The sequence below is a fragment of the Trachurus japonicus genome, chromosome 21, assembly GCF_045865225.1.
Source record: "Trachurus japonicus isolate A0001 chromosome 21, Traja_1.0".
Taxonomy (NCBI): Eukaryota; Metazoa; Chordata; class Actinopteri; order Carangiformes; family Carangidae; genus Trachurus; species Trachurus japonicus.
In genome coordinates, this window is record NC_140927.1 from 27216198 (window position 1) to 27240313 (window position 24116).

At 42.2% G+C, this 24116-nt stretch overlaps 1 protein-coding gene across 1 annotated transcript; it reads right to left on the minus strand.

The window, feature by feature from the left end:
• Positions 1-865: 865 nt before the first annotated feature.
• On the minus strand, positions 866-23230 carry ttf2 (transcription termination factor, RNA polymerase II). The gene is made up of 23 exons (XM_085765337.1): positions 23138-23230; positions 22805-22910; positions 22304-22390; positions 21953-22022; positions 20917-21807; positions 19937-20057; positions 18650-18862; positions 18407-18564; positions 17344-17425; positions 17002-17127; positions 16741-16891; positions 15784-15889; positions 14981-15165; positions 13916-14069; positions 13678-13769; positions 11246-11343; positions 9554-9687; positions 8433-8612; positions 5998-6056; positions 5721-5874; positions 2829-2911; positions 2117-2191; positions 866-1814 (listed from the first exon to the last, which is right to left on the minus strand). The coding sequence occupies exons 1-23, from the start codon at positions 23163-23165 to the stop codon at positions 1670-1672; spliced, it is 3498 nt and encodes a 1165-aa protein (XP_085621463.1). The 5' UTR covers positions 23166-23230; the 3' UTR covers positions 866-1669.
• Positions 23231-24116: the final 886 nt, after the last annotated feature.

The window sequence follows — 24116 nt, forward strand, 5'->3', positions numbered from 1 at the left end:
TGGACAGTACTCGCTGCTGCTGCTGCCCGAGCCCGCAGCTCGATCCAGTTACCGCCCGCTGTCCCGGCGCCGCGTTCAAATGCTGCTGCTGTCGTCAAAACCTCGAACTACTGGATGACATCCATGTCATTCAGATATTAAATTAACTCTGTTTAAATCATGCAATCAGATATTATTTACGATATGTGCTATTCACGATATGAAACACGACGAACGTTAACAGAAAGCGATATTATAAGAAACAGTGTGTAACATCGGGAATTTGATTTAACCACCTGTGGATGTTATGTATGTATGTATATATATTTATTTTATTTTATTTATTTTTAAGTTTTACGAAATACATTTAAGACAATAATAATAATAATAATAATAATGCAATTGAAAATCATGTTTGGTTTTTTTTGGACGTGTGGATTTTATTGCCGCTCTACTCTACTGTGTCGTTAATTTAGACATTGAAAGCCCAAATTCCGAGGAATCCTAAAGGCAGCATGGGTGTGAAGCTACCCTGTGGATGTGGATTGGGAAGCAAAGAAAGGATGGACTGCACGGAAGTGAAGGGAGGGATAAACCTAATCCTAAACATTTGGACATAAATATATATTTACAGTATATTTTTAAAAAGAATATATTTTCCCCTCCTGTATAGGGTTAGGTTTTAGATACAAAATTATATTTTTTCCTCATGTAGTTAGATGGTAGGCTAATAAAGTACTTTTATACATTACAATAGACACACATGAAATGTATTTCAACAAACATGCTCGGAAATTAAGCTGTCATTGATCTTTAAAAGTATAATATGAGCAACATCTTTCCTTTGCAGCTGTGGCTGTAAAATCCCTAAAGTAAATTATATCTTTCTTAATCTCCTACACTTTTAAAATGCACAAATCATTTCACTTTAGTATGCAAATGACTTTCACATGAACGCTGATGACCTGAATTTATTAAAAAGCATCATACCAAATACACATAATGGAAATAATAATAATAATAATAATAATAATAATAATAATTGAAAAAAAGAAAAAAAAAAGAAGTATGAGCAAATATTTGCTTTACTCCACTATGTAAGTTACCTAAAATTAACAATAATAACCATTATTATTAATAATAAAACATATGCATACCAACACAGTCTTAAATAATTGGTGGTCACACTACACACATAAAAAAGTGCCATTGTAAACCACAAGAAGCTCCTCACCTGTGTGTCTATGGCATTTGCACTCAGATGAAGGTGATACATACATCTGTAGTTGTGTCTAGAAGTCACATGATGATTTTAGTGTGCATGTTTCAAGTGGATGGATCTGATTTCCAGCTGTAAGTAACAGCATCTTTATCAACAGTTTTGCATTGGAGCAACAGATCAGCATCTATTGAATTACAGAGTGAATTTCACATCAACTTAAATACTGTTGAAATAAATCAGTTCAAAGCAGCAAATATCTGAGTAAACAGAGCTAATAGTCCTTAACTGGTGGAGGAATAATTACACGAAAGGAAAATAAGAATTAAAAAAGGCACATTCAGCCCAATAAGTTTAACACCTGTTGGAGAATGAGCTCTCGTGTGCCCTGAAGGTTGGATATGTGCATGAGCAGCTGCGTTGGTATTGTAGCTGTAGCTGTAGGTTTGTTTCCTCCCGTTCTCTCTCGTCTCAGACACCAAAGATGATTCTGAGATCAGCCAGTGAAAGTTTGGTGAAGGTGCTTCCTGTTCCCGACAACACGTTCTGGGCCAACTCCTTCTTCTTCACCTGCAGCGCTGAAATCTTCTCCTCCACCGTTTCCTCACACACAAACCTGGAAACAACAACAAACACAAAGGTAATCAGTAAAACAACATTTCAATGAAGATGCAAACAAATTAAGCTCTGTTAAGATTTATATGACCCAAATATGTACCATAAACAAACCTCTGGAAAACACTGGCCCATGAATACATTGATTTATAGTTTTCATTCCTGCCTAAAAATCTGCTTTATGTAACCCTTAAGTGTACTTTGTTGTGTTATTACATGTATTTTTCCTGATGATGGTATAATAAGACATAATATTAAATTTTTTTAAAGTCATAACTGATATTTATCCTGCTGATTTATTACCTGTGGATGGTGACGTCTCTCCTCTGTCCAACTCTGTAGATCCGGTCACAGGCCTGATCCTCCAAGGCTGGATTCCTGTCAGGGCGTTCATGGTCCACAGGTTAGAAACCCAACCATTGTTTTAAGTGAACACGTAGCACATCTTCTACTATATAATCGCTACTGCTACTGACTAGCTGTAGATGCTGTAAAAAGGTTGTAATGCAGTGGTTCTCAAACCTTTTTACATCAAGGATCCCCCTAAACTGACACAAATTAGACCACAGACCCCCCATTGGACAAAATTTTGAAACAAACTGAAAAACGTTACTTTTTTTTTTTTTTAGTCAATGTACGTTCAGATTACTGGGAGTGGTGTGAGTTTTTGGAAAAATGTCAAGACATTTCTGGCAACAAATATAATATTTCTGGAAAAAAATGTGAGAAAAACTTAAGAACCACTGTTGTAATGTATTAAAATCTTAATTATTTGTTTCCCTGTAAATGTTGAATCGAGCAGTTAAAGTGAAGTTAAGGAAGTGGGTCATGCTGCATTTGAACTGAGAGCTGAAGGTATGTTGATGAGCTGTGGTAATATTAAGTATATAAAATGTGAAATCCAGTCCAATATCACTAAAGAAACAACATGCACTGTACATACAGCTGGTTACATCAAGCAGAGGAAAACAAACACCAACTTGTGTGTGTGTGTGTGTGTGTGTGTGTCTCTCACCAGTGCATGTCAATGAGGAAGAGGTGGTTCCCTCCAGTGAGGTTGAGTCCAACGCCTCCAGCACAGAGAGACACCAGCATCACCTTCAGCAGAGAACCAGGATCAAACATCAATATTCACATGTACGCACAATATGAAAGTCCAGTATGAATCCCCTCTTCTCTGGAGAGAATTTCATTTTCACAGTCTGTGCTTGATGAGTTTACTTTAAACCAGAGGTGGGTAGAGTAGCCAAAAATTGTACTCAAGTAAGAGTATAGTTAGAAAAACAAAAGAAAAATTCCAAGGCACTCTCTTAACTATAAAATGCCTTTATTAAATTATGGCATGGTCAAAATGACAATTAAAAAACTCTAACGCGTTTCGGCGTCTAGCCTTCATCAGGGAGTCAAATGGAGTAGGACAGGAACAATGGTTCTTTTATACAAGTGTTTATCCAAAAGAGTATAGTTACTTTAGAATAATTTAACTCAAGTAAAAGTAAAAAGTAGCCATTCAAATATTTACTTGAGTAAGAGTAGAAAGTACTTGGTGAAAAAGCTACTCAAGTACTGAGTAACTGCTGAGTAACCTCTGATTTGTTTGTTTAATGATCAGCGCGTAAATGTAACGTTAGGCCTAATCAAATACACAGAAATATAATAGCAATGAAAAAATCCAGATATTACCAAAGAACAACATTTAACAACTAGGAAAATAGCCTAAATTATATATTTTTTTACAAAGTAACATAAATGAAGACAAATTCAGCCACAATAACTTACATAGGCCTATCTATGATATGTCTATGAACTGTCCATAAGCTGTTTGTGTGGGTGTGTGTGTGTCTGTGTGTCTATCTGTGACTGTGTGTGTGTGTGTGTGTGTGGGGGGGGGTCCTATGATTGGTTTCTAGTGAAACCAAAGTCACATGACCACACCCCCGAGACTGGAGGGGTGGTCATGTGACTCCAGGTGTGTATGGGGTTTAAACTTCCTGGGGAGGAAGAAGAATAAGACGACCTGGATGATGAGAACCTTCACCAAAGACGGTTTATATTGAATATCTTTGCCTTGACGGACATTATCCACTATTATCCCCGACATCCCAGGGCTGACGTCATCCTAATCATTTACTAGCAGCAGTTTCTCAAATTTGAGGCGGAGTGGCCGTCCTGTTTACCGCGGAGAGTTTGCGTGCGGTCATGTGACTGCCTGGCTCTGTCTGATTGGTTAAACGGAGGCAGACGTGGCGAGTGGCTACATCTGATTGGTGAAACACAGTCATGTGACAGAGGCTCAGCAGTATCTCCAAGGGGGTAGATCGGACTACACACAGGCGTAGCTCACAGTCGGCCATATTGGAACGGGCAACTGTCTCTGACTCTGGATCACCTATCTACTGCACTGTAACTGCAGCCAGTCATCTGCACTAAAAAAACGATTCATAACTCTGTGAAAATAAATCAGTATGTAGCTATTACTTTAACTATTTGCATAATGTCACTATAATGTTACTTTTACAAAAAAAAATACATTATTAAAATGATCCGTGATTCTAAATATGCTGCATCATAACTGCATAAACGTTCATAAAAATCAAACCGTTTTGAAATCGGACAAAAACTGAGTAAGTTGTGGTCGTTATAGCAGAACATGCAGCAGAGGCTTAATGCTCTGAGGGAGAGAGTTGACCTTACCAAGATGGCCGCCGTACTGGCTACGCTTTGTCATTGGGAAACAGCTGCGGGTGAGTCATCTAGTTCTTATATATATCTATGAGTATCTCCATTTAAACATAAACAAACAGATCGCACATTGGATCGATAAGAAAAAGTAGCGAGTAGCGACCGGAATGAAGCTCAATGTAACGGAGTAAAAGTACCGCTTCTTCTGAAGAAATGTACTCAAGTAAAAGTAACAAGTATGCTGCATTGAAACTACTCTTAGAAGTACAATTTATCCAAAAAGTTACTCAAGTAAATGTAACGGAGTAAATGTAGCGCGTTACTACCCACCTCTGCTTTAAAGGGATAGTTCACCCTAGAATGATATTTCGCTCATTATCTACTCACCCTCATGTTGACTAAGGGCTGGAAGAAGTTTCAGAGTCCACCGTCCCTTCTCTGAGTTACAGGGGGTCTTGGCGTAGCAGTGCATGTCCATATAACGGTTGCAAAGGGACACCAGAGCTCTTCGTAAAAAAACACACACAAAAAAACATCCAAATACCTCCATGCTGCTCGTATGTAATGTCCGTCTTGTGCTGAAGCCCCAAATTGCGTAATTGTCCCGAAAAAAATTAAATAAGTCTATATTTTAAGCTTGTTTGTAGCGGAAGCTTCTCGAAGCTCCTCTTCCTGGTCCGTCCAAATCTCGCGTGATTCGCAGTAACCGCACTGACGCCGGCGCAAATCACGCGAGATTTGGACGGACCAGGAAGAGGAGCTTCGAGAAGCTTCCGCTACAAACAAGCTTAAAATATAGACTTATTTAATTTTTTTCGGGACAATTACGCAATTTGGGGCTTCAGCACAAGACGGACATTACATACGAGCATCATGGAGGTATTTGGATGTTTTTTTGTGTGTGTTTTTTTTACGAAGAGCTCTGGTGTCCCTTTGCAACCGTCATATGGACATGCACTGCTACGCCGAGACCCCCTTTAACTCAGAGAAGGGACGGAGGACTCTGAAACTTCTTCCAGCCCTTAGTCCACATGAGGGTGAGTAGATAATGAGCGAAATATCATTCTAGGGTGAACTATCCCTTTAAACACATCAAAATAAAACATTACAAATCAACATTTTGTATCTGTCCAGAGCTAGACAGGATCAGGAAACAGGAATGTAGGAATAAGAAGCCGTCGTGTATCTGTGGTGGTGGTGGTGGTGGTGTGGTGGTGGGGGTCACCTGTGGTCCTTTGGGGTTCGTGTTGAACTCTTCCACCAGGTCCATGCGGCGTTTGGGGTTGACCGTGCCGTCGATGACGCCGTACCTCAGGCCCATCTGCTGCAGGTGAACGGCCACGATGCGCAACATGCTGGTCCACTGGGACACGATCACACTGCACATCACCAGACACCAGGCAACATGGGGTTAAATGCAGTAACTGCTTATATATTAACAGATGTCCAGGTGGTATTTCAATGTATAATCCTTTAAAAGATCATATGAGACTAGTTTTTACCTTTTCTGATCGTCGTCCTTCTGTCTGATTGCCTTCAGCTCAGAGACGATAGCAGCAATCTGGAAAATCATAGTTGAAGTATCAGATAATTTGTTGCTAAAATGTGTTAAAGCAGAAGTCAGGTGAATGTTTGTGTTAATCTAAGTCTTAAATAGTTGTATCTTCCGACAGCAATCACTTCTATAGAGTGTTTGGTCTGAAACACGGGTCTGTCAGTCACTCTGCTCTGCTCTGAGCCCAGGAGAAAACTTTCCTTGTATCCTACAACCTTTATCCAATGAGGAGAGAGAACGGCATAAAGGGGCAGTCCTCTCTGTGTGTGCAGCCAAGGGATGCGCCTGAATGTGGTGACGTAGGGACGAGGACCAATAGATCCATGACGAGGGCGGGGGCTGCTAACTCCATCTGCTGACAGGAAGTTAGACAAAACCACCGGATCGCTGACTTCTGCTTTAAAACATCATCGGTGATACAGGAAAACAAGTCGACGTGGCGCCGTTGTCTACTGGGATGTTACTGAATTACAGTTCATATTACAAAGTCTTGTTTGCAACTCAGCAAATAAGCAAATAAAAACACAGGACGTGTGTTTTTAAAATAACTATCGTTGCTTATTATTTATTTACTATCATTATAATATCCAGTCCCTCCAGGAATTCGCGATGTTGCGATCGCAACAATTAACGCAAATTCAGCCAATCCCCGCAAATTTTTGCGATCTTGCAATTTTGTACAATCACCGCAACTTTTCCGCAAATTGGACCAATTGTCGGTGCTTTCCGCGAGTTACACAGCAGAGAGTGCGAGTCTGGACGGAGCGGTGGATGAAAGTGAGTCCACGGAGGAACCCGACCACCCGAGGCTGTGTGCCCCCCCCCCCCCCTTCCCCCATCCTAGGGGGCCCTGGCCCTGGACTTGAGTAGCCACCCTCCCCTTTTTATTCAAAGACTGGACTGTTTTAATGGCATTTTAAAACAGTTCTTTTACCACGATTTTTAAACAGACATTTTAATTAAAAGTAAAACAACTTTCAACTCTATGCTTAAAGGACAATTCCGGTCGAATTCAACACGGGGGTGTATTTTCATATCATTTTAGGTCTAAAAGAATGAATCTGAAGATTTTCAGTTTAATCGCTCCTGTTTTGCGGTAGCTGCGTATGTCCGCGCATCGCCACGGCAGCAATGAATGGGAGTGGATGTAAGTTCTGCTGTTTAGGCTGTTTCCAGCCCTCAAAGCCGCAATTTTTTTCCACAGACAGCGTCAGATGGAGACTCAAACATGCACCCAGAAGTTTATTTACTTCAAGCAAGCCGACATGTTTGTAAAACTAGATCTAATTCAAAGTCTCCCGGAGTCTCGCGCGAGACCCAGTTGCCGTGCGCGGTGTGTTCAGGTGCAGTGGGAAAAGCTACCGTTGTGTCATAAACACAGGAATATCAACTCTTGACTTGCTTCAAGTAAAAAAAACTTCTCGGCGCATGTTTGAGTAGCCACCTGACGCTGTCTGTGGAAAAAAATGTACACTTCAAGCAAGTAAAGAGTTGATATTCCTGTGTTTATGACACAAGCGGTAGCTCCGACTGCGCCTGAATACACCAGCACTGCAACTTGGGTCTCGCGCGAGACTCCGGGAGACTTTGAATTAGATCGACTTTTACAAACATGTCGACTTGCTTGAAGTAAATAAACTTCTCGGTGCATGTTTGAGTCTCCATCTGACTCTGTCTGTGGAAAAAAATTGCGGCTTTGAGGGCTGGAAACAGCCTAAACAGCGGAACTTACATCCACTCCCATTCATTGCTGCCGTGGCGATGCAGGGACAGACACAACTACCGCAAAACAGGAGCGATTAAACTGAAAATCTTCAGATTCATTCTTTTAGACCTAAAATGATATGAAAATACACCCCCGTGTTGAATTCGACCGGAATTGTCCTTTAACAAGTGGAAAATTGCTGGTATAACAGGACCTCACATTATTTTGTGACATTTCAAAATTTTCAATTTTCCTTTGATTTTTAATTATTCAGAACAAAACTGCAACTTTTTTTTGCAACTTTAGCCGTCTCCCGCAATTTAATCGCAACAAAAGCGCTTAAAACATCGCAACATGCACCGCAATTTTTTCAAAATGTGGCCGCAAAATCAGGCATTTTAGGCCGCAACAATCACAAAAAAAGCCCGCGAAATCCTGGAGGGACTGAATATCATGTGGTAATTAACTGCTCCTCCTAATGAAAATAAAATTCATGAATAAATTTTAAAAAAGAAAGAAAATCTATCTATTTCTCCATCTCTTCCTCCTTTTAATGTTTTCTAAACCTTATAAAACTGAAGTGTAAAGAGATCCAACACCTTCAAATAAACCATCTATTGATATATTGATTCTGTCTTTCTTTTCTCCTGCTGAGCTCGGTCCTTTACTTTTCCCACCTTGGTGCTCTGGCCGTTCTCCTGGAACAGCTCGGAGGGGAAGCGGGTGCCGTTGAGGGCGACGGTGTGTTTGGGGTCGGGGCCCGACGGCGCCGGGCCGGGGGAGAGCGACAGAGCGTTGAGCTGCTCCTCCAGAGACAGGACGACCCCGTCGCCCTGCAGCTCCGACTGGTCCAGAGTCTGAGACCAGGAGACATCTGTTAACCCTTCTGTTTAAATGGTCCTTCTCTCCTCCCTTCCTCCTTCCTTCGCCACTCCTTTCCTTTCTTTGTTCCTCCCTTCCTCCATCCTTCTTTCCCTCCTTTCTCCCTTCCTCCCACCATCATTTCCCTTCCTTCCTTCCTTGACCCAATCTGTTCCCTCTCTTTCTTTCCTCCCTCCCTTCTTTCCCTCCAGCCTTCCTTCTTCTTCCTTCCTTGACCCAATCTGTTCCCTCTCTTTCTTTCCTCCCCCCCTCCCTCCCTTCTTTCCCTCCAGCCTTCCTTCTTCCTCCTTCCTTGACCCAATCTGTTCCCTCTCTTTCTTTCCTCCCTCCCTTCTTTCCCTCCATCCTCCCTTCTTCTTCCTTCCTTGACTTAATCTGTTCCCTCTCTTTCTTTCCTCCCTCCCTTCTTTCCCTCCAGCCTTCCTTCTTCCTCCTTCCTTGACCCAATCTGTTCTCTCTTTCTTTCTTTCCTCCCTCCCTTCTTTCTTCTTCCTTCCTTGACCCAATCTGTTCCCTTTGCTCATCCTTCCTTCCTCCCTTCCTCCCACCATCATTTCCCTTCCTTCCTTCCTTGACTTAATCTGTTCCCTCTCTTTCTTTCCTCCCTCCCTTCTTTCCCTCCAGCATTCCTTGACCCAATCTGTTCTCTCTCTTTCTTTCTTTCCTCCCTCCCTTCCTTCTTCCTCCTTCCTTGACCCAATCTGTTCCCTTTGCTCATCCTTCTTTCCTTCCTTCCTCCCTTCCTTCTTCCCACCATCCTTTTCACTTCCTTCCTCCCTTCGTTCTTATTCCTTCCCTGATCCAATTGTTCCATTCCTCCATCTTTCTTTCCTTCCTTCCTTCCTTCCTTGACCCAGGAGGGTTAAATTAAGGACAAAAGTGACAAAGCTGTGTGTGTGTGTGTGTGTGTGTGTACCTTCTGGAGGAGGGACAGGTGGCAGCAGCACTGTCGGAGGCGCAGCAGCAGGGACAGGATGTGGACGGTGCTCGACGCCTGCTGGGTGCTGGACACGACCGGGTCGGACTGAGACACACCGAACTCCTGGGCCACTGGAGAGGGAACACACACACACACACACACACACAAAGAATCAATACACAAGCAAGCAATGTCTTTCATGAAAAGGACCCTGTGCAGCCCCTTATAATTAGGGGACAAATTGTAGAGGTAGTAGACAAGTTCAAATATCTAGGTACATATATTGATTGTAACCTAAATTTCAGTGAAAACACAGACCATATTTTTAAAACCTGTAACCAACGTCTCCATCTACTGCGCAAGCTCAACTCCTTTAGAGTGAGTAAGCACATTATGGAAACAGTTTATAAGAACCTGATAGAGGGCATTCTAACTTTTAACATGGCAATGTGGTACGGTAATCTAAATATTAAAGGAAGAAGCAAGCTGCAGAGAATAGTAAACCTTGCCTCAAAAATCATAGGGACAAGACAGAAACAATTAAGTTGTATTTACGAGGAAGTGCTAAGGAAAAAAGCTGTCAAAATAGCAAATGATCCCTCTCATCCACTCAATAGGGAGTTTGAACTTCTTCCCTCTGGTAGACGTTATAAAGTACCAAGGGCAAATCGTAATATTTTTAAAAATTCCTTTATTCCTAATGCAATTGGGGCACTGAACACCATGCCCCGTTGATGCGTTGATGCGATGATGTGTTGTAATGTAACTGCCACTGCTGTCCTGCTTTTGCCATGAAGATGTCTGTGTGTAAGTGTTGTTGATGTTTTTGTTGTTGTCCTGCTTGTTGTTGTTGTTATTGTCTTGCCTTGTTGTTTTTTATGAGACCAAAAACAAATCTCCACATCGTGGACAAATAAAACTAACTAACTAACTAACTAACTAATCATTAAGCAAATGTACAAAATGGAAAATGTGACATTTGATTTGATTTTATTTGGATCCCCATTAGCTGATGTAGTTTACATCAACTATTCTTCCTGGGGTCCGATCAGTGTAACAATAAAAATAATAAGATAAAAAATAAAAATACAATTCAGAAATACACAATCCAAACATAACAAAAGATTTACATAGACAACATACAGTATATACAATCAACAGCATATAGTCAATAATCTAAACATCTAATCAGATATCAGATATAAGATATAGGGACACATGTGATTATGTGAGGAATCATCACACATACAGTGTCAAAACACACACTGAGATACAGCGACACACACAGGAAATAGATCATTTATGGGTACATTACAACCTTTAGTGAGCTGTCATTAGGTGTTTCTTCACCTGTTTTTTGAAACTGACCTTGCTCTGGGTTTTAGAGATGTGACCCGGAAGAGAATTCCATTCAACAACGGCTCTGTAGAGCACTGTTTGTTGTTTGAAGTTGGTTTTTGCTTTTGGAACACAGTATTTACCACTAATTGCATGTCTGGTGGGATATGAGTGTGTATCAGCACTGAGTGTAAGTTGTTCATATAGACAATCAGGGATTTTAAAATAATAAATGTCTCTCACAAAGGAGATTAGAGATGATTTTAACCTTGCATCTACTTTCAGCCAGTCAACATAAAAACTTGAGATGACATTTGACCTGTCTGACCCATCAGGACCTGAGGCTCTCACCTTTATTGAAGGGATTGGAGCCGGGGCTGGAGCTGGACTTGTTCGCCTTGGTCGCGTCATTTCCCTCGTGTCTCTTCAGGTAGTTCTGCAGAGTGGATCTAGGAAAAAAAAATCACTAGTTACATATACTGTATATCTATATTTTTTCAGTTTTGAAGATTTGGACCTAGATCAAAGTCAGAGTAGCTGAAAGAATTCATAATAGTTCATTATCGTCCTGTTCACATTTAGCAGCTGGTCATAATCATCAGTCCTGATTTCATTCACACTTAAGTATTAAAGCTCGCGCTATTTTTCCCTGCTCATGGAACTTGCTTGGAACATTTAGCGAGCCAGAGAGAGAACTGTCTTCTTTATTACCGCCGTCATGTTCTCTGTTGACAAACGTATGTAATGTGCTGCATTCACGTGTTGACGGAAGTTCCCAGTTCCCGGTTTGCGAGTCGTTCTTCCGACCTTTTTATGTTCATATTTCTATGGTTTATGTGTAACATGGGTAATGGGTAAAATACTGTGGATAAGACGTTGATATCAAGTTAAGTCGGCAACTACCAAAATCATGACTTGAACGCAGCATTCACTGCAGGCCGTTCAGGTCTCATGTAGGAGTGAGTGCGCTTGATTAAAAAAAACGACCCACAATGCAGTGCTGACAAAAATATATACTAAATCTTATCGGGCCAATAAGTTAATGATATCGGACTTTTCAGAATGACGTCATAATTTCCTGATATCGGGCCGATAATTATCGTGCATCACTATGCTGTGTTGTGGTGTTTGGTCTTTCTTGTTTTGTGCTGTGTCATTTGTGTTTGTCACTTGTATTGCACGAAAAAAAAAGGCATTCGTTTTGTAGTGCAGTTAGACTAATTAAAGGGATAGTTCACCCAATTCAAATTTCACTCATTATCTACTTACCCTCATGTGGACTAAGGGCTGTGAGAAGTTTCAGAGTCCTCCGTGGCTTCTCTGAGTTACAGGGGGTCTCGGCGTAGCAGTATTTGTCCATATAATGGTTGTGAATGGATACCAACTTTCTTCGTCCAAAAAGACACACCAAAAAACATCCAAATACCTCCATGCTGCTCGTCTGTAATGTCCCTCTTGTATTGAAGCCCCGACATGAGAAATTGTTCTGCCGGTCAGTGCAAAGCAGTGAACTGAGACACTGGGAGCTTCCGCTACAAACAAGCTTGAAACATAGACTTATTTAATTTTTTTCGGAACAATTTCTCATGTCGGGGCTTCAATACCAGAGGGACATTACATACGAGCAGCATGGAGGTATCTGGATGTTTTTTGGTGTGTCTTTTTGGACAAAGAAAGTTGGTATCCATGTGCAACCATTATATGGACATGCACTGCTATGCCGAGACCCCCCGTAACTCAGAGAAGCCACGGAGGACTCTGAAACTTCTCACAGCTCTTAGTTGACGTGAGGGTGAGTAGATAATGAGTGAAATTTGAATTTTGGGTGAACTATCCCTTTAAGGCTTTAAAGGACAATTCCGGGCGAATTCAACTCTGGGGTGTATTTTCATATCATTTTAGGTCTAAAAGAAGGAATCTGAAGATTTTCAGTTTAATTGCTCCTGTTTTGCGGTAGTTGTGTCTGTCCCCGCATCGCCACGGCAGCAATGAATGGGAGTGGATGTAAGTTCTGCTGTTTAGGCTGTTTCCATCCCTCAAAGCCGCAATTTTTTTCCACAGACAGCATCAGATGGAGACTCAAACATGCACCGAGAAGTTTATTTACTTCAAGCAAGCCGACATGTTTGTAAAACTAGATCTAATTCAAAGTCTCCCGGAGTCTCGCGCGAGCCCGAAGTTGCAGTGCTGGTGTGTTCAGGCGCAGTCGGAGCTACCGCTTGTGTCATAAACACAGGAATATCAACTCTTTACTTGCTTGAAGTGTACATTTTTTTCCACAGACAGCGTCAGGTGGCTACTCAAAGATGCGCCGAGAAGTTTTTTTTACTTGAAGCAAGTAAAGAGTTGATATTCCTGTGTTTATGACACAAGCGGTAGCTCCCACTGCACCTGAACACACCGCGCACGGCAACTGGGTCTCGCGCGAGACTCCGGGAGACTTTGAATTAGATCTAGTTTTACAAACATGTCGGCTTGTTGAAGTAAATAAACTTCTCGGTGCATGTTTGAGTAGCCATCTGACGCTGTCTGTGGAAAAAAATTGCGGCTTTGAGGGATGGAAACAGCCTAAACAGCAGAACTTACATCCGCTCCCATTCATTGCTGCCGTGGCGACGCGGGGACAGACACAACTACCACAAAACAGGAGACATTAAACTGAAAATCTTCAGATTCATTCTTTTAGACCTAAAATGATATGAAAATACACCCCGAGTTGAATTCGCCCGGAATTGTCCTTTAATGGGAAACATCAGAAAGAGGAAGGGTGTTGGTTGTGTTACCTGGACTGGGCGAAGACGACGTCGTACACGGCCTTCTCATCCTCCGACAGTTTGAGTTGATGCACCTCACAGGTCCGGTCAGGAAGAGACACCTGGAACAGTCAACGTTTCACTTCAGCCTGAGACCAAGAGAGAGTCCAGTGTGTGTGTGTGTGTGTGTGTGTGTGTGTGTGTGTGTGTGTGTGTGTGTGTGTGTGTGTGTGTGTGTGTGTGTGTGTGTGTGTGTGTGTGTGCGTACCAGTGGTCTTCCTGCAGAGTCTGTCTGGGTCTTGGTTCGTCGCAGCAGCAGAGTCCTGGTCAGGATGTTCAGCCTCTCTCTTCCTCTCTTGGAGCCGTTGTCCACCTGAGCTTTCCACAGTTTGTACTCGTCAAACGGAGAACAACGAAGAAACCTGAGAGACGGGACGGAGGCGGTCCAGTTAGTCGGCTCGTCTCCACCAAACCATCTTCACCGATACAATGTTTATTAATGTTTCACTGTGGCAAAGCGTCATTTTAACTGATCCGTGTTTCTTCGTTCTGCAGCACGAGACGACGTGAACTCAGAACAACTGATTTTAAACGCTCTCTTAGAAATGCACTTCAAAGTGGAGAGTTGACATTAAGCAATAGCGCCACCTTGAGGCCTTTTCTAAAACATTTTCAGTGTGGATTTAAATAATATGTCGAATGAGGCGGACAAGGCGTAATTATCAGTAGTCCTCTGCAGTGTCCTAAAATAATTTCCTTTTCTGTTTATACTTGATTTCTTTATTCCATGTGAATTCTACATTTGAGTTTGTATCTTTGAACCATGAACAATATAGTGAAATAATTTGGGCTAACCTTTAATAAAATGTATTGTTTTGGTTGTTGCTGCTTTTTTGCTTTGTTTTTTTCTCTTTTCTTTATTTGATTCAGTCAGGTCATATACTTTGTACTTTATGTTTTCTCATAAATAAATGCAAAGAAGGACGTTGAATTGAACATTTGAATGCTGGACAATAATCTAGCTACCCTTGACGTTTCCTTCGATGTAAGAGAACTCTTATTTCTGTATATCATGGGAAACATTTTGAAAACTCAATAAAGATAATGTTGGAAAAAAAGAAGAAAAAACCCAACACTTTTCATTCATAACCCTGCTCTCCTGGAAGATGATTCATCGGTTTTAACGAAGCAGATTTCCTCCTGAATAGAATTTTCATCATTTCTTTTTTCTTTTATGGGGTTATATAACAAGTTTAAATTTGTACTAATTAAAAAAAATAAAATGGTACAAATGTAAATAAAACACCAGCTGGTCACTGCGTGTGTGTCTTACTTGAGCAGCGAGTACATGTCCAGCAGGTTGTTCTGGATGGGCGTCCCGGTGACGGCCCAGCGAGCGCGGGCCCTCAGCTGACAGACGGCGATGGACGTCTGCACTTTGGGGTTTTTGATGTTGTGAGCTTCGTCCAGGATCACGCGGGCCCAGGCCACTCGCAGCAGAGGACCGGAGGACGCCGGCTGAGGGAGAATCACATGGGGACGGGGGGGTGGGGGGTTATCATCATTTAACTGAGGTCAAACTGTTAAAGCAGAAGTAAGTGATATATTTGTGTTAATCTAAGTCTTAAATAGTTGTATCTTCCGACAGCAATCACTTCTATAGAGTGTTTGGTCTGAAACACGGGTCTGTCAGTCACTCTGCTCTGCTCTGAGCCCAGGAGAAAACTTTCCTTGTATCCTACAACCTTTATCCAATGAGGAGAGAGAACGGCATGCAGGGCTGTGTGTGCAGCCAAGGAACGCCGTGAATGTGGCGACGTAGGGACGAGGACTGTTATGGTGCGTTCAAGGCAGCTCGTAACTCCTGTTTTTCCGACCTGTGAAGTGGTACCAATTCGATCTGGTACGACTTCACGGGTCAGAAGTTACGAGTGGTCGTTACAGTGACTTTCACAGGTAAAACAGGTCGGAGAAACACGAGTGGGTTGCCTGGAACGCTACAAAGTCGTAAGTTGTGACTTGAAGCTGTAATTTACAATTTCAAAAGCCTGCCTGGAACGCAGCATTAGCCAAAACGACCGGACCACTTACTTCTGCTTTAATTTACTTCTTTAATTAATAAATATTCCTCCTCACCACGACATCCGTCTCCTCTGTGGGTTTGTCGCTCTCCTCCTTCTGGACTGGAACCTCCTTGGAGACCAGACTGTACGTGGTCACCACCACGTCGTAATCAGACAGACTGAGGGACACAGACACGGGACATTTAACTCAGTTTGACTGTTCTTGTTGGAGCCTCACAGGTTTTCATGAATCCTCTGTGTGTTGTGTGATTCCTCCAGAGTGGGAGTCATTTTGACTTTTCTTATAATGTGTCATATTATTTATGTGCAAGAACGCCATAAATAAAGTCACAGAGAGTCCAGTAAACAGCACAGTGGGGCTCAGCTGTCTCTATGTTTTCACTTTCCCACTTCAAAAAGCTCAGCTCTAGTCACCAGAAAAATCTGGGATTACAAGTTTTCATTTTCAAAAGTGCTTTGACATAAGTGAAATTGATTTGAGGATAAAGACGTGACAGGAAACTAAGCAATATGTCTAATTACTGTTCAGTTGAAGTGCTGTTAACCCATTTCCATTTTCATGTTTTTCCATATTCTGTGTTATAAACTGTTTTCTTGTCTGTAACAACATCTATTGCACATCTGGGTGAGGGATCCCTCCTCTGTTGCTCACCCTGAGCTTTCTCCTGGTTTTCCCTGTTAAAAGGGTTTTCTATGGAGTTTTTCCTCAGTGGATGTGAGGGTCTAAGGACAGAGGATGTTGTTATGATGCCATGTGAAGCCCTTTGAGACAGACAGTTTGTAAAAATGGGCTATACAAATAAAATTGTCTTAAATTGTCTGTAGTAATAGTTTAACATCAGTGTTTGATTTTCAGGTGAAACTACTGTAAATTCTTTGACGGTTCTGACTCCCAATGGGGTTTTGTTTTGTTTCCTTGCAGCTGCATTTTCTCTTATAACTGAAAGACCAAACGGAGTGTGTGTGTGTGTGTGTGTGCGTGTGCGTGTGTGTCGCACGTCTCCCTCACACTTTGGCGCTCCTCTCCCGGTTGGGGCCGTGGTACAGATAAACCGTCAGCCGGCCCGACTTCACGTGCCGCTCGATCTCCTTCTTCCAGTGGTGAATGAGGGAGGCAGGACAGATGATCAGAGTTCCTTTAGACGCCACGAGGCTGGAGTCTGGATCAAGAAGAAAAACACACACAAACAAAGAAAGATGGAAAATAAATTGCATAGACAGAACTGAGCCTGATAGAATAAATAAATAATAATAAAACCCTCCTTCTTACCAGTTTTTGAGATCCACTTTTCCAGTTTCTTCTCCTCCTTCTTTCCGTCTTCGTCTTTCGCCTTCACCTTCTTGTTCAGTATGAGAGCGATCATGGTCAGAGTTTTCCCCAGACCCATGTCGTCCGCTGAGTCCAGAGGGAGAGGAACAAGAGGAAGAAACAAAGAGATCACAACAATTAATAAAAAAGCTTCACTGACAGCATAACATAATAAATAAATTGCCTTTGAGACCCTCATAACAAAACACGTCTCACTGGCTTCTTTCCACTGAGCCATTTTCCATCCCTGTCCAGCATGGTCGAACATTTTAAATAAAGTTCACATTGAATGGTTCAACATACCCAGAATTCCTCCACAGGGATTCTGGGCTTCTCTCCAGAGCAGCCAGGCCAGCGCTCTCCTCTGATGGGCCAGGAGCGTCACCTGACCACAGGACAGGGTTATTAGAGTCACATGATGGATCGGTCAGAAAGAAAAGACATAGATATATGAACTGCAGATGCTTCGTTTCCATGGCAACTTGCCAAGAGCTTCAGGGAATACAATATCAGGTTTCCCACTCCTTCCTTGAAATCATTTTTTCAGGACATTTTCAGCTGCTACAGTCTGACAGACATGTTAACACGGCAAACGCTGACACATCCTCCATCCCATTCATGCTTTGGAGAAGTTTTCTTTTCGACAGTTGTACCTTATTTTGTACATTTAACCAGTTTGTTTCTATGTTTATTCCACTCTCAGCCCCACGAGTCTGATTTAAAGATATGTGTGGCTCTAACTTATCTATGAAATAATCTCTTACATGCTTAGAAAACAAATGTATCATAGAACAATGCAAACATGTCGTTTTTGTTCAACATTTTGACAAATTGGCGGAGACAGAGTTGTTTTGGAGGTAAATTCATGCAAAACAGCTGATGTGCGTTCCCGTCAGGGGCAGTTTTTCATCAACAGTCTCTGTATTTCCCTCTAAAACAACTCTGTGTGGTAACGTTGTGTTACTATCTCATAGCGTGGTGAATGTGCAGCTCACAACTTGTCCACCAGAGCGTTGTGGAGTTGTTGGATTGTATATTTGATGAGTTTGATGAGGGAAACCAAGAAATCCCATAATGAGCCTCCGTAGCGTAGCTCTGAGCAGCTCACGGCTCTGCTCCACCGTTCTAAAAACAGCTTGCACCGACAATTAAAGGTAACGAACCTACTGCTATGACTATAGGGATTATGGCAATGGGCCAATTTGTCAAAATGTTGAACTATTTTAAGCATTTCCAAGACATATGGCTTTTTTTCTCTAATTTTCCATGTGTTTTCCATGACTGGAGAACCCTGAATACGGCCTGCAGTATGAAGACATTTAGACACAGGCCTGGTGGTCGAGGCGGCAGCAGAGCGTTATGATACCTTGATGCCTTTGGGGTCGGGGACCTCGGCCTCGGGGTCGGGGCAGGTCTCCAGGGATTTGTGGAGATGGTCGATGGCCTCGCAGGTGGCGTTCTTCACCGCCAGCAGACGGTCGTCGGTCATCCTGCCGCCGTAAAACGCCTGAGCCTCTGGGTTCGCTGGAAAGAAAGAAGCGAATGAGAAAATGAAACCAAGAGAATCACAGAAATGCTTCTAAAAAAACATCAACGGAGCTCCGCCCACCTCCGAACGCCTGGCCGTAGACCTGACTCATGCTGAGCCCCAGGGAGCCTCCAGAGGCCTGGTGCTGGGAGGGGCCGGGGGCCGGAGGGGCCGGCAGCAGCACGGTGCCGCCCTGTCGGCTGAAGGGGTTCACCTGACTGGTTCCTGGAGAAGCGCTGCTGCTGCTGCTGCTGCTGCTGCTGCTGCTGCTGCTGTGACCTCCACCCTGAGGCTCTGTGGTGAGGGATTTAAATATCATAGTGAACAAACTGTGACGTGAACTCAAGTTGTTTCAGCAAACTTTTACTGTTCTCTCACATTTTGTTACTCATCTCTTGCTTTTATCTTTTATTTTGTCCCTGTATTGTTGTGTCAATGTATAAGAAATATAAGAAACACAGTAAATTCATAGATCATTGTTAATTAATGCGAGAAACAGAATAATTTGTAATAGAGGGTATGCGTTTACGTCACGTTCGATCGGACTGAGTGGCAAAACAAACCTCCCTCAACGTGCTGGCGGATAGCGGTGGACTCATAAACTGGATAAAATATCGTATATCAAAACAAATTGATGTCAAAAGGAATCGACAACCAGCTCAACACAACCGTCTGCTCCACGGACACTTCCTGTAACCATGGTAACACACACTGACAATCCTGTAACCATAGTAACAGACAGTGTGACCGCGGTGCCTGCAGAGTGACTGACAGGCTCTGTTACTGTGCAGAGGGACCAGATTACAGCTGTTACTGTCGTCCTGACACTTAAACCTGCGCGCTGCTTTTATTCTGAAAAACTCTGACCAGTCAAACTGTAGGATGTGTTACAATTTACTTTCCGTCATTGAGAACAGGTTGTTGAATGTAACTCGGTCAAATTCAGACGTATCCTCTAGATTTCTAGCAGCTCTGTTAGGTCATGCTGCTGTACATGCTGGTAAAGCTAGACATGTCAGACTTGTGTGGGCTCGGAGAAAATCCCTTCGTTACTTGCTCGTTTTTTTAAACTTTGGCGGCTCTGCCACTCGTCTTTTTGCCGCTCAGTGGACGTTCCACAGCGACTTCCGAGTACCGTGACGTAACGTGCATACCCTCGATACTGAAATATCATTTAATAACACAATGATTTACATGTTAAATGATTTAAAGATACATGATTATGTTATACAGTATGTTTTACTGTAGAACAGGGTTTGGTGCCTGATGAGTGATGTGAACTCTAAAAACACACTTTAACAGTATAAAACCATTACATGATGGGTAGATATAATTGCTCCTGTGCTGTACTGGGTGAAGTGAAGTTACCTGGCTGAGCAGCAGCAGTGAGGCTCAGAGACTCCAGAGCGTCCTCCAGCTCCTTCACCTGAGTCCGCAGCCTCTGTCCTTTGTCGGGCAGAGCCGCCACGTTCACCACAGACAGAGTGGCCTGGCCAGGAAACAAAGGAGAACCTCCGTTTCATTCACGTGACAGTCAGAGAGTTATGTTTGCAAACTCCACTGTCGACTGGACAATTATACTGACAGTTATATTATCTACCAGTGACTAACCCTAGTTTTAAAGGGATAGTTCACTCAAAATTGAAATTTCAAACTCATTATCTACTCACCCTCATGTGGACTAAGGGCTGGGAGAAGTTTCAGAGTCCTCCGTGGCTTCTCTGAGTTACAGGGGGGCTCCGTGCAGCAGTGCATGCCCATATGACGGTTGCAAATGGATACCACTTTTCTTCGTAACAAAAAGACACACCAAAAAACATACAGACAAGCAGCATGGAGGTATTTGGATGTTTGTTGGTGTGTCTTTTTGTTACGAAGACAGTTGGTATCCATTTGCAACCGTCATATGGACATGCACTGCTACGCCGAGACCCCCTGTAACTCAGAGAAGCCACGGAGGACTCTGAAACTTCTCCCAGCCCTTAGTCCACATGAGGGGGAGGAGATCATGAGTGAAATTTCAATTTTGGGTGAACTATTCTTTTAAACTAACTGCAGCAGGGAGGATGCAGACCTGTGGTAGGTTTGCGCTGCAGCTGAAATAATACGTCATGTTGCATATATCTATATATATATATATATATATATATAGATACAGACAGACATATTTTGGTTTAAATCTACCAACAAGTCACAAGAAATTGCACCAATGAGATGCTGCACATATGTGTGAGGTTCATATTATAATTCTTGATAATATTGAAATTCAGTGTTTGTCCAGCTCTAATCTGCACCATAAAGCTGCAGCACCTCATATACAGTATGATATGATTCAGGTCTTCACTCACCTTCTTCTGTTGGAGCTGAGCAGTGAGCAGACTGTGCAGCCCTCTGGGATCCTGCTGTTGACCTTTGACCTTAGCGGCGCCGGCTGGCTGAAACCCTGGGAAGGTGGTGAGTGGTTTCTGTACAGCTGTAGTAGGAGGAGTTTTCTGAGCAGGAGGCTTCACCGACACCAACACCACATCATCATCATCATCATCGTTATCACTGTTGTTGTGTTGGTGGTTTTTGGTTCGACTGGACTCTGACTGTGTCGGTTTGTCACATGTTGGACTCGTGGTTTTACCAGAGTCTCTGTAAGCTGCCGTGCTGCTGCTGCTGCTGCTGCTGCTGGGTGTAGACTTGGAGCCGCTCTTCCTGACAGTAGGATCAGCGTCTGTCACCTGACGGGCTTCAGCTGCAGTCGGTGTGTGGGGCGAGTGTTTGTGAGGATCCTGTGAGGTTTGATTAGTTTTCTCAGAACAAACAGCACCGACAGAGGAAGTAGAAACAGCTCTGTCTGTTGGACTCTGCTCTGTGTTTTCCTCTTCTGCCTTTTTCTCCACACCGACACCGTTCCCTATGGGACTTTGCCTCTCTTCATCTGAAACTCTCTTCTTCACCTTCATCCCTGGTGGAAGTTGTTTTCCTCTGTATGTATCTCCTCCCTCTTTCTCTTCTGCTGCTCCTCCGTTCTGCATGTTTTCTTTCTGGTTACTTTCTCTTCCGTCAGACTTCTGACTCCTCTTACTGTCTTTCTCCTCTCTTCCCTTCTCTTTATCTCCACCACTCTGCATCTTCTTCCACTCAGACTCCTTGTCCAGTTTGCTCGGGGCCTTAAAAGGGTTTCTGACAGGCGGCAGGCAGGACGGCTGCAGGTGTGTGTCAGACAGAGGGTTTCTCTTTTCCTTGTTTGGCTACAATGATGAAAGAAAACAGATACTGACTGTGCAATGAGAACAAACTGAAGAGATAAAAGTCACAGATACTGTTGGAACAAACATATTTCAGATGTATAAATAAAAATGTGCATGGTGAAATCTGTGTGAGGTGATGTCTTACTTCAGTCCAAGGCACGTTTCCACACCACCTCTGGCCTTCTTTTTTACCTACAACACATCTGTAGAATAACCTGTGGAGAAAAAAAAACACAAACAGAATGAATAAAGAGTCAAAGATCCAATGTGTAGTCGCCTACAAACAAAATTTCTAACCCTCTAACCCTTTTTCATCTTAAACTGAGATGAAGTGGTGCTTTCATTTTGTAAAAAAAAAAAAAAACTCATTTGCAGTTAATATTAAGATATCATGAAGTGATATGTAATAATCAAGATGTATTCTGTCCAGAAAACCTAAAGTCTAATTTAGTTGTATCACTAAGTTTAATGAACCTCAGTCCACCTGCAAACCTACTTGTAGCTTTGCTGTTGTTGACTGTAGGTGAGAGCTTGGAGTTCAACCATGGAGTCGTCATGACGGAGGCAGTGGGATGGTGAGATGCTGGGAGGAGAGGAAAAGAATAACACAAATCAAAAATAGAAATTAAAAACATTAATTTGTGCACATTTGTGTTGGTTTCTATCTTAAATATTTTGACGATGAAGATGCTCAGACTCATTTACAAACTTGAGTGTGTGCATAACTTTGGATGTGATTCTGTGATCTAGTGAATAAATTCAGATGTTTTGTTAGAGGAGAGTGGTGTCATGAATTTCTGCTTTGAGCTACTTGGCTTTTAGGATGGACTGCAGTGAAGAAGAACCTGTAGGTTTTCCCACAGAGATGATGATTCATAAACCGTGTCTAGTCTTGCCATGTTTCCATATATTAGACAGCATTTTTGCATGTATAACAACATCCTTTCTGAATACATTAAAATCAGTGAGTAAATAGTGACCTTAGTGATGTGAATACCTGGTGGTTTGACTGAAGTCGCAACCTTGCTTGTCAACGCAGACGTAGAAGCTTTTTCCTTTACTTGGTCCATCTTTCACGCCCGTTTTCAACATACACACGCTTCCTGTTGTGAAAATACAGATACGTTGTTAAACTTTCTACTCGGTGCAAGTTAGCCAAGAAAAAATAGGTTCAGAAACAGAAGTAAACGAAACTGCATTGTCATGTGGATCTCAGACAGAGTGACAACGTGTAAAACACAACCAGGATTTTACTGAAACTCAGCACAACATCTAATCACCGGACAAAACAAAGTAATAAACTTTAAAAAAGTACATTATTTCGACTCACCGTGGGCGTCACATATAATCTTTTCCATTGTCCTGACACTTCCACCTCACTTTCAGTTGCAAGAACATGAACCTTAGTATTTTCGTATCAACCAATCACTACCGTCAAAAAAGCACATCCGGTAATGAAATGTCAGAGTAATAGCTCACGTCAAAATTAGTTTGTTAAAATCACATTAGAGTTGAAGGTTTGATCATACACCTAGCAATATTTCGTGTATTTCATAATGAACATATAAAATATTACTACACAAAACGAAAACCTAACGATTTGTCAGATTTCATTTGCTCGATGACTTTTATTTTGAAATATTGTTGAGACTCGTCGTTGAACCGGATGTCATTCGAAACATTTTTTTCTTCAAAAATATTATTGGATTAAAATGCCACTTTTATTCATTTTAAACGTATAATTCATTCATAATCCAGGAATTTTTGTGTATTAGAGACGAAAAGAATAATTTATATGAACCAAGTGAAACCAACGAGAAAAAAAAAGGAAAAAAAGCAGAACTCCATTACCCATAATGCAACAGCCACATTTGTTGTCCTTCTCCTACTCTCGCGGGCTTTGTTTTGATATGGCGGCAGGCTTCGAAACTTTTGTCTGTTATGTTTCTAATCTACAACGCAGAGTTTTCCCTCCGTAGCGCAACTTTTCTCCTTCGTTACAGGTAATTTCACTGGGTTTTGACACTTTTTGTTAATGTTGTTGATTTATTCAGCTTGTCACCGCGACGTAAGACGTAAAGAAGTAACTTTCTTTCCGACACAAGTTGAACGCACCCTGCTAACGACGACACTCAGGTTATCACTGATGAGGAGGACGAGCCTTTTAAATGTGTCGAAAATAAACCATTTAAAAGTGACAAAGAGCAACATTAAATTATTCGTTGATGAGTTAAATTGATGTTAACAATGTTGTAATTTATTCAGCTGTGATTTAAGTTAGTGACAAACAGCTGTGGTTTAGTTTGCTG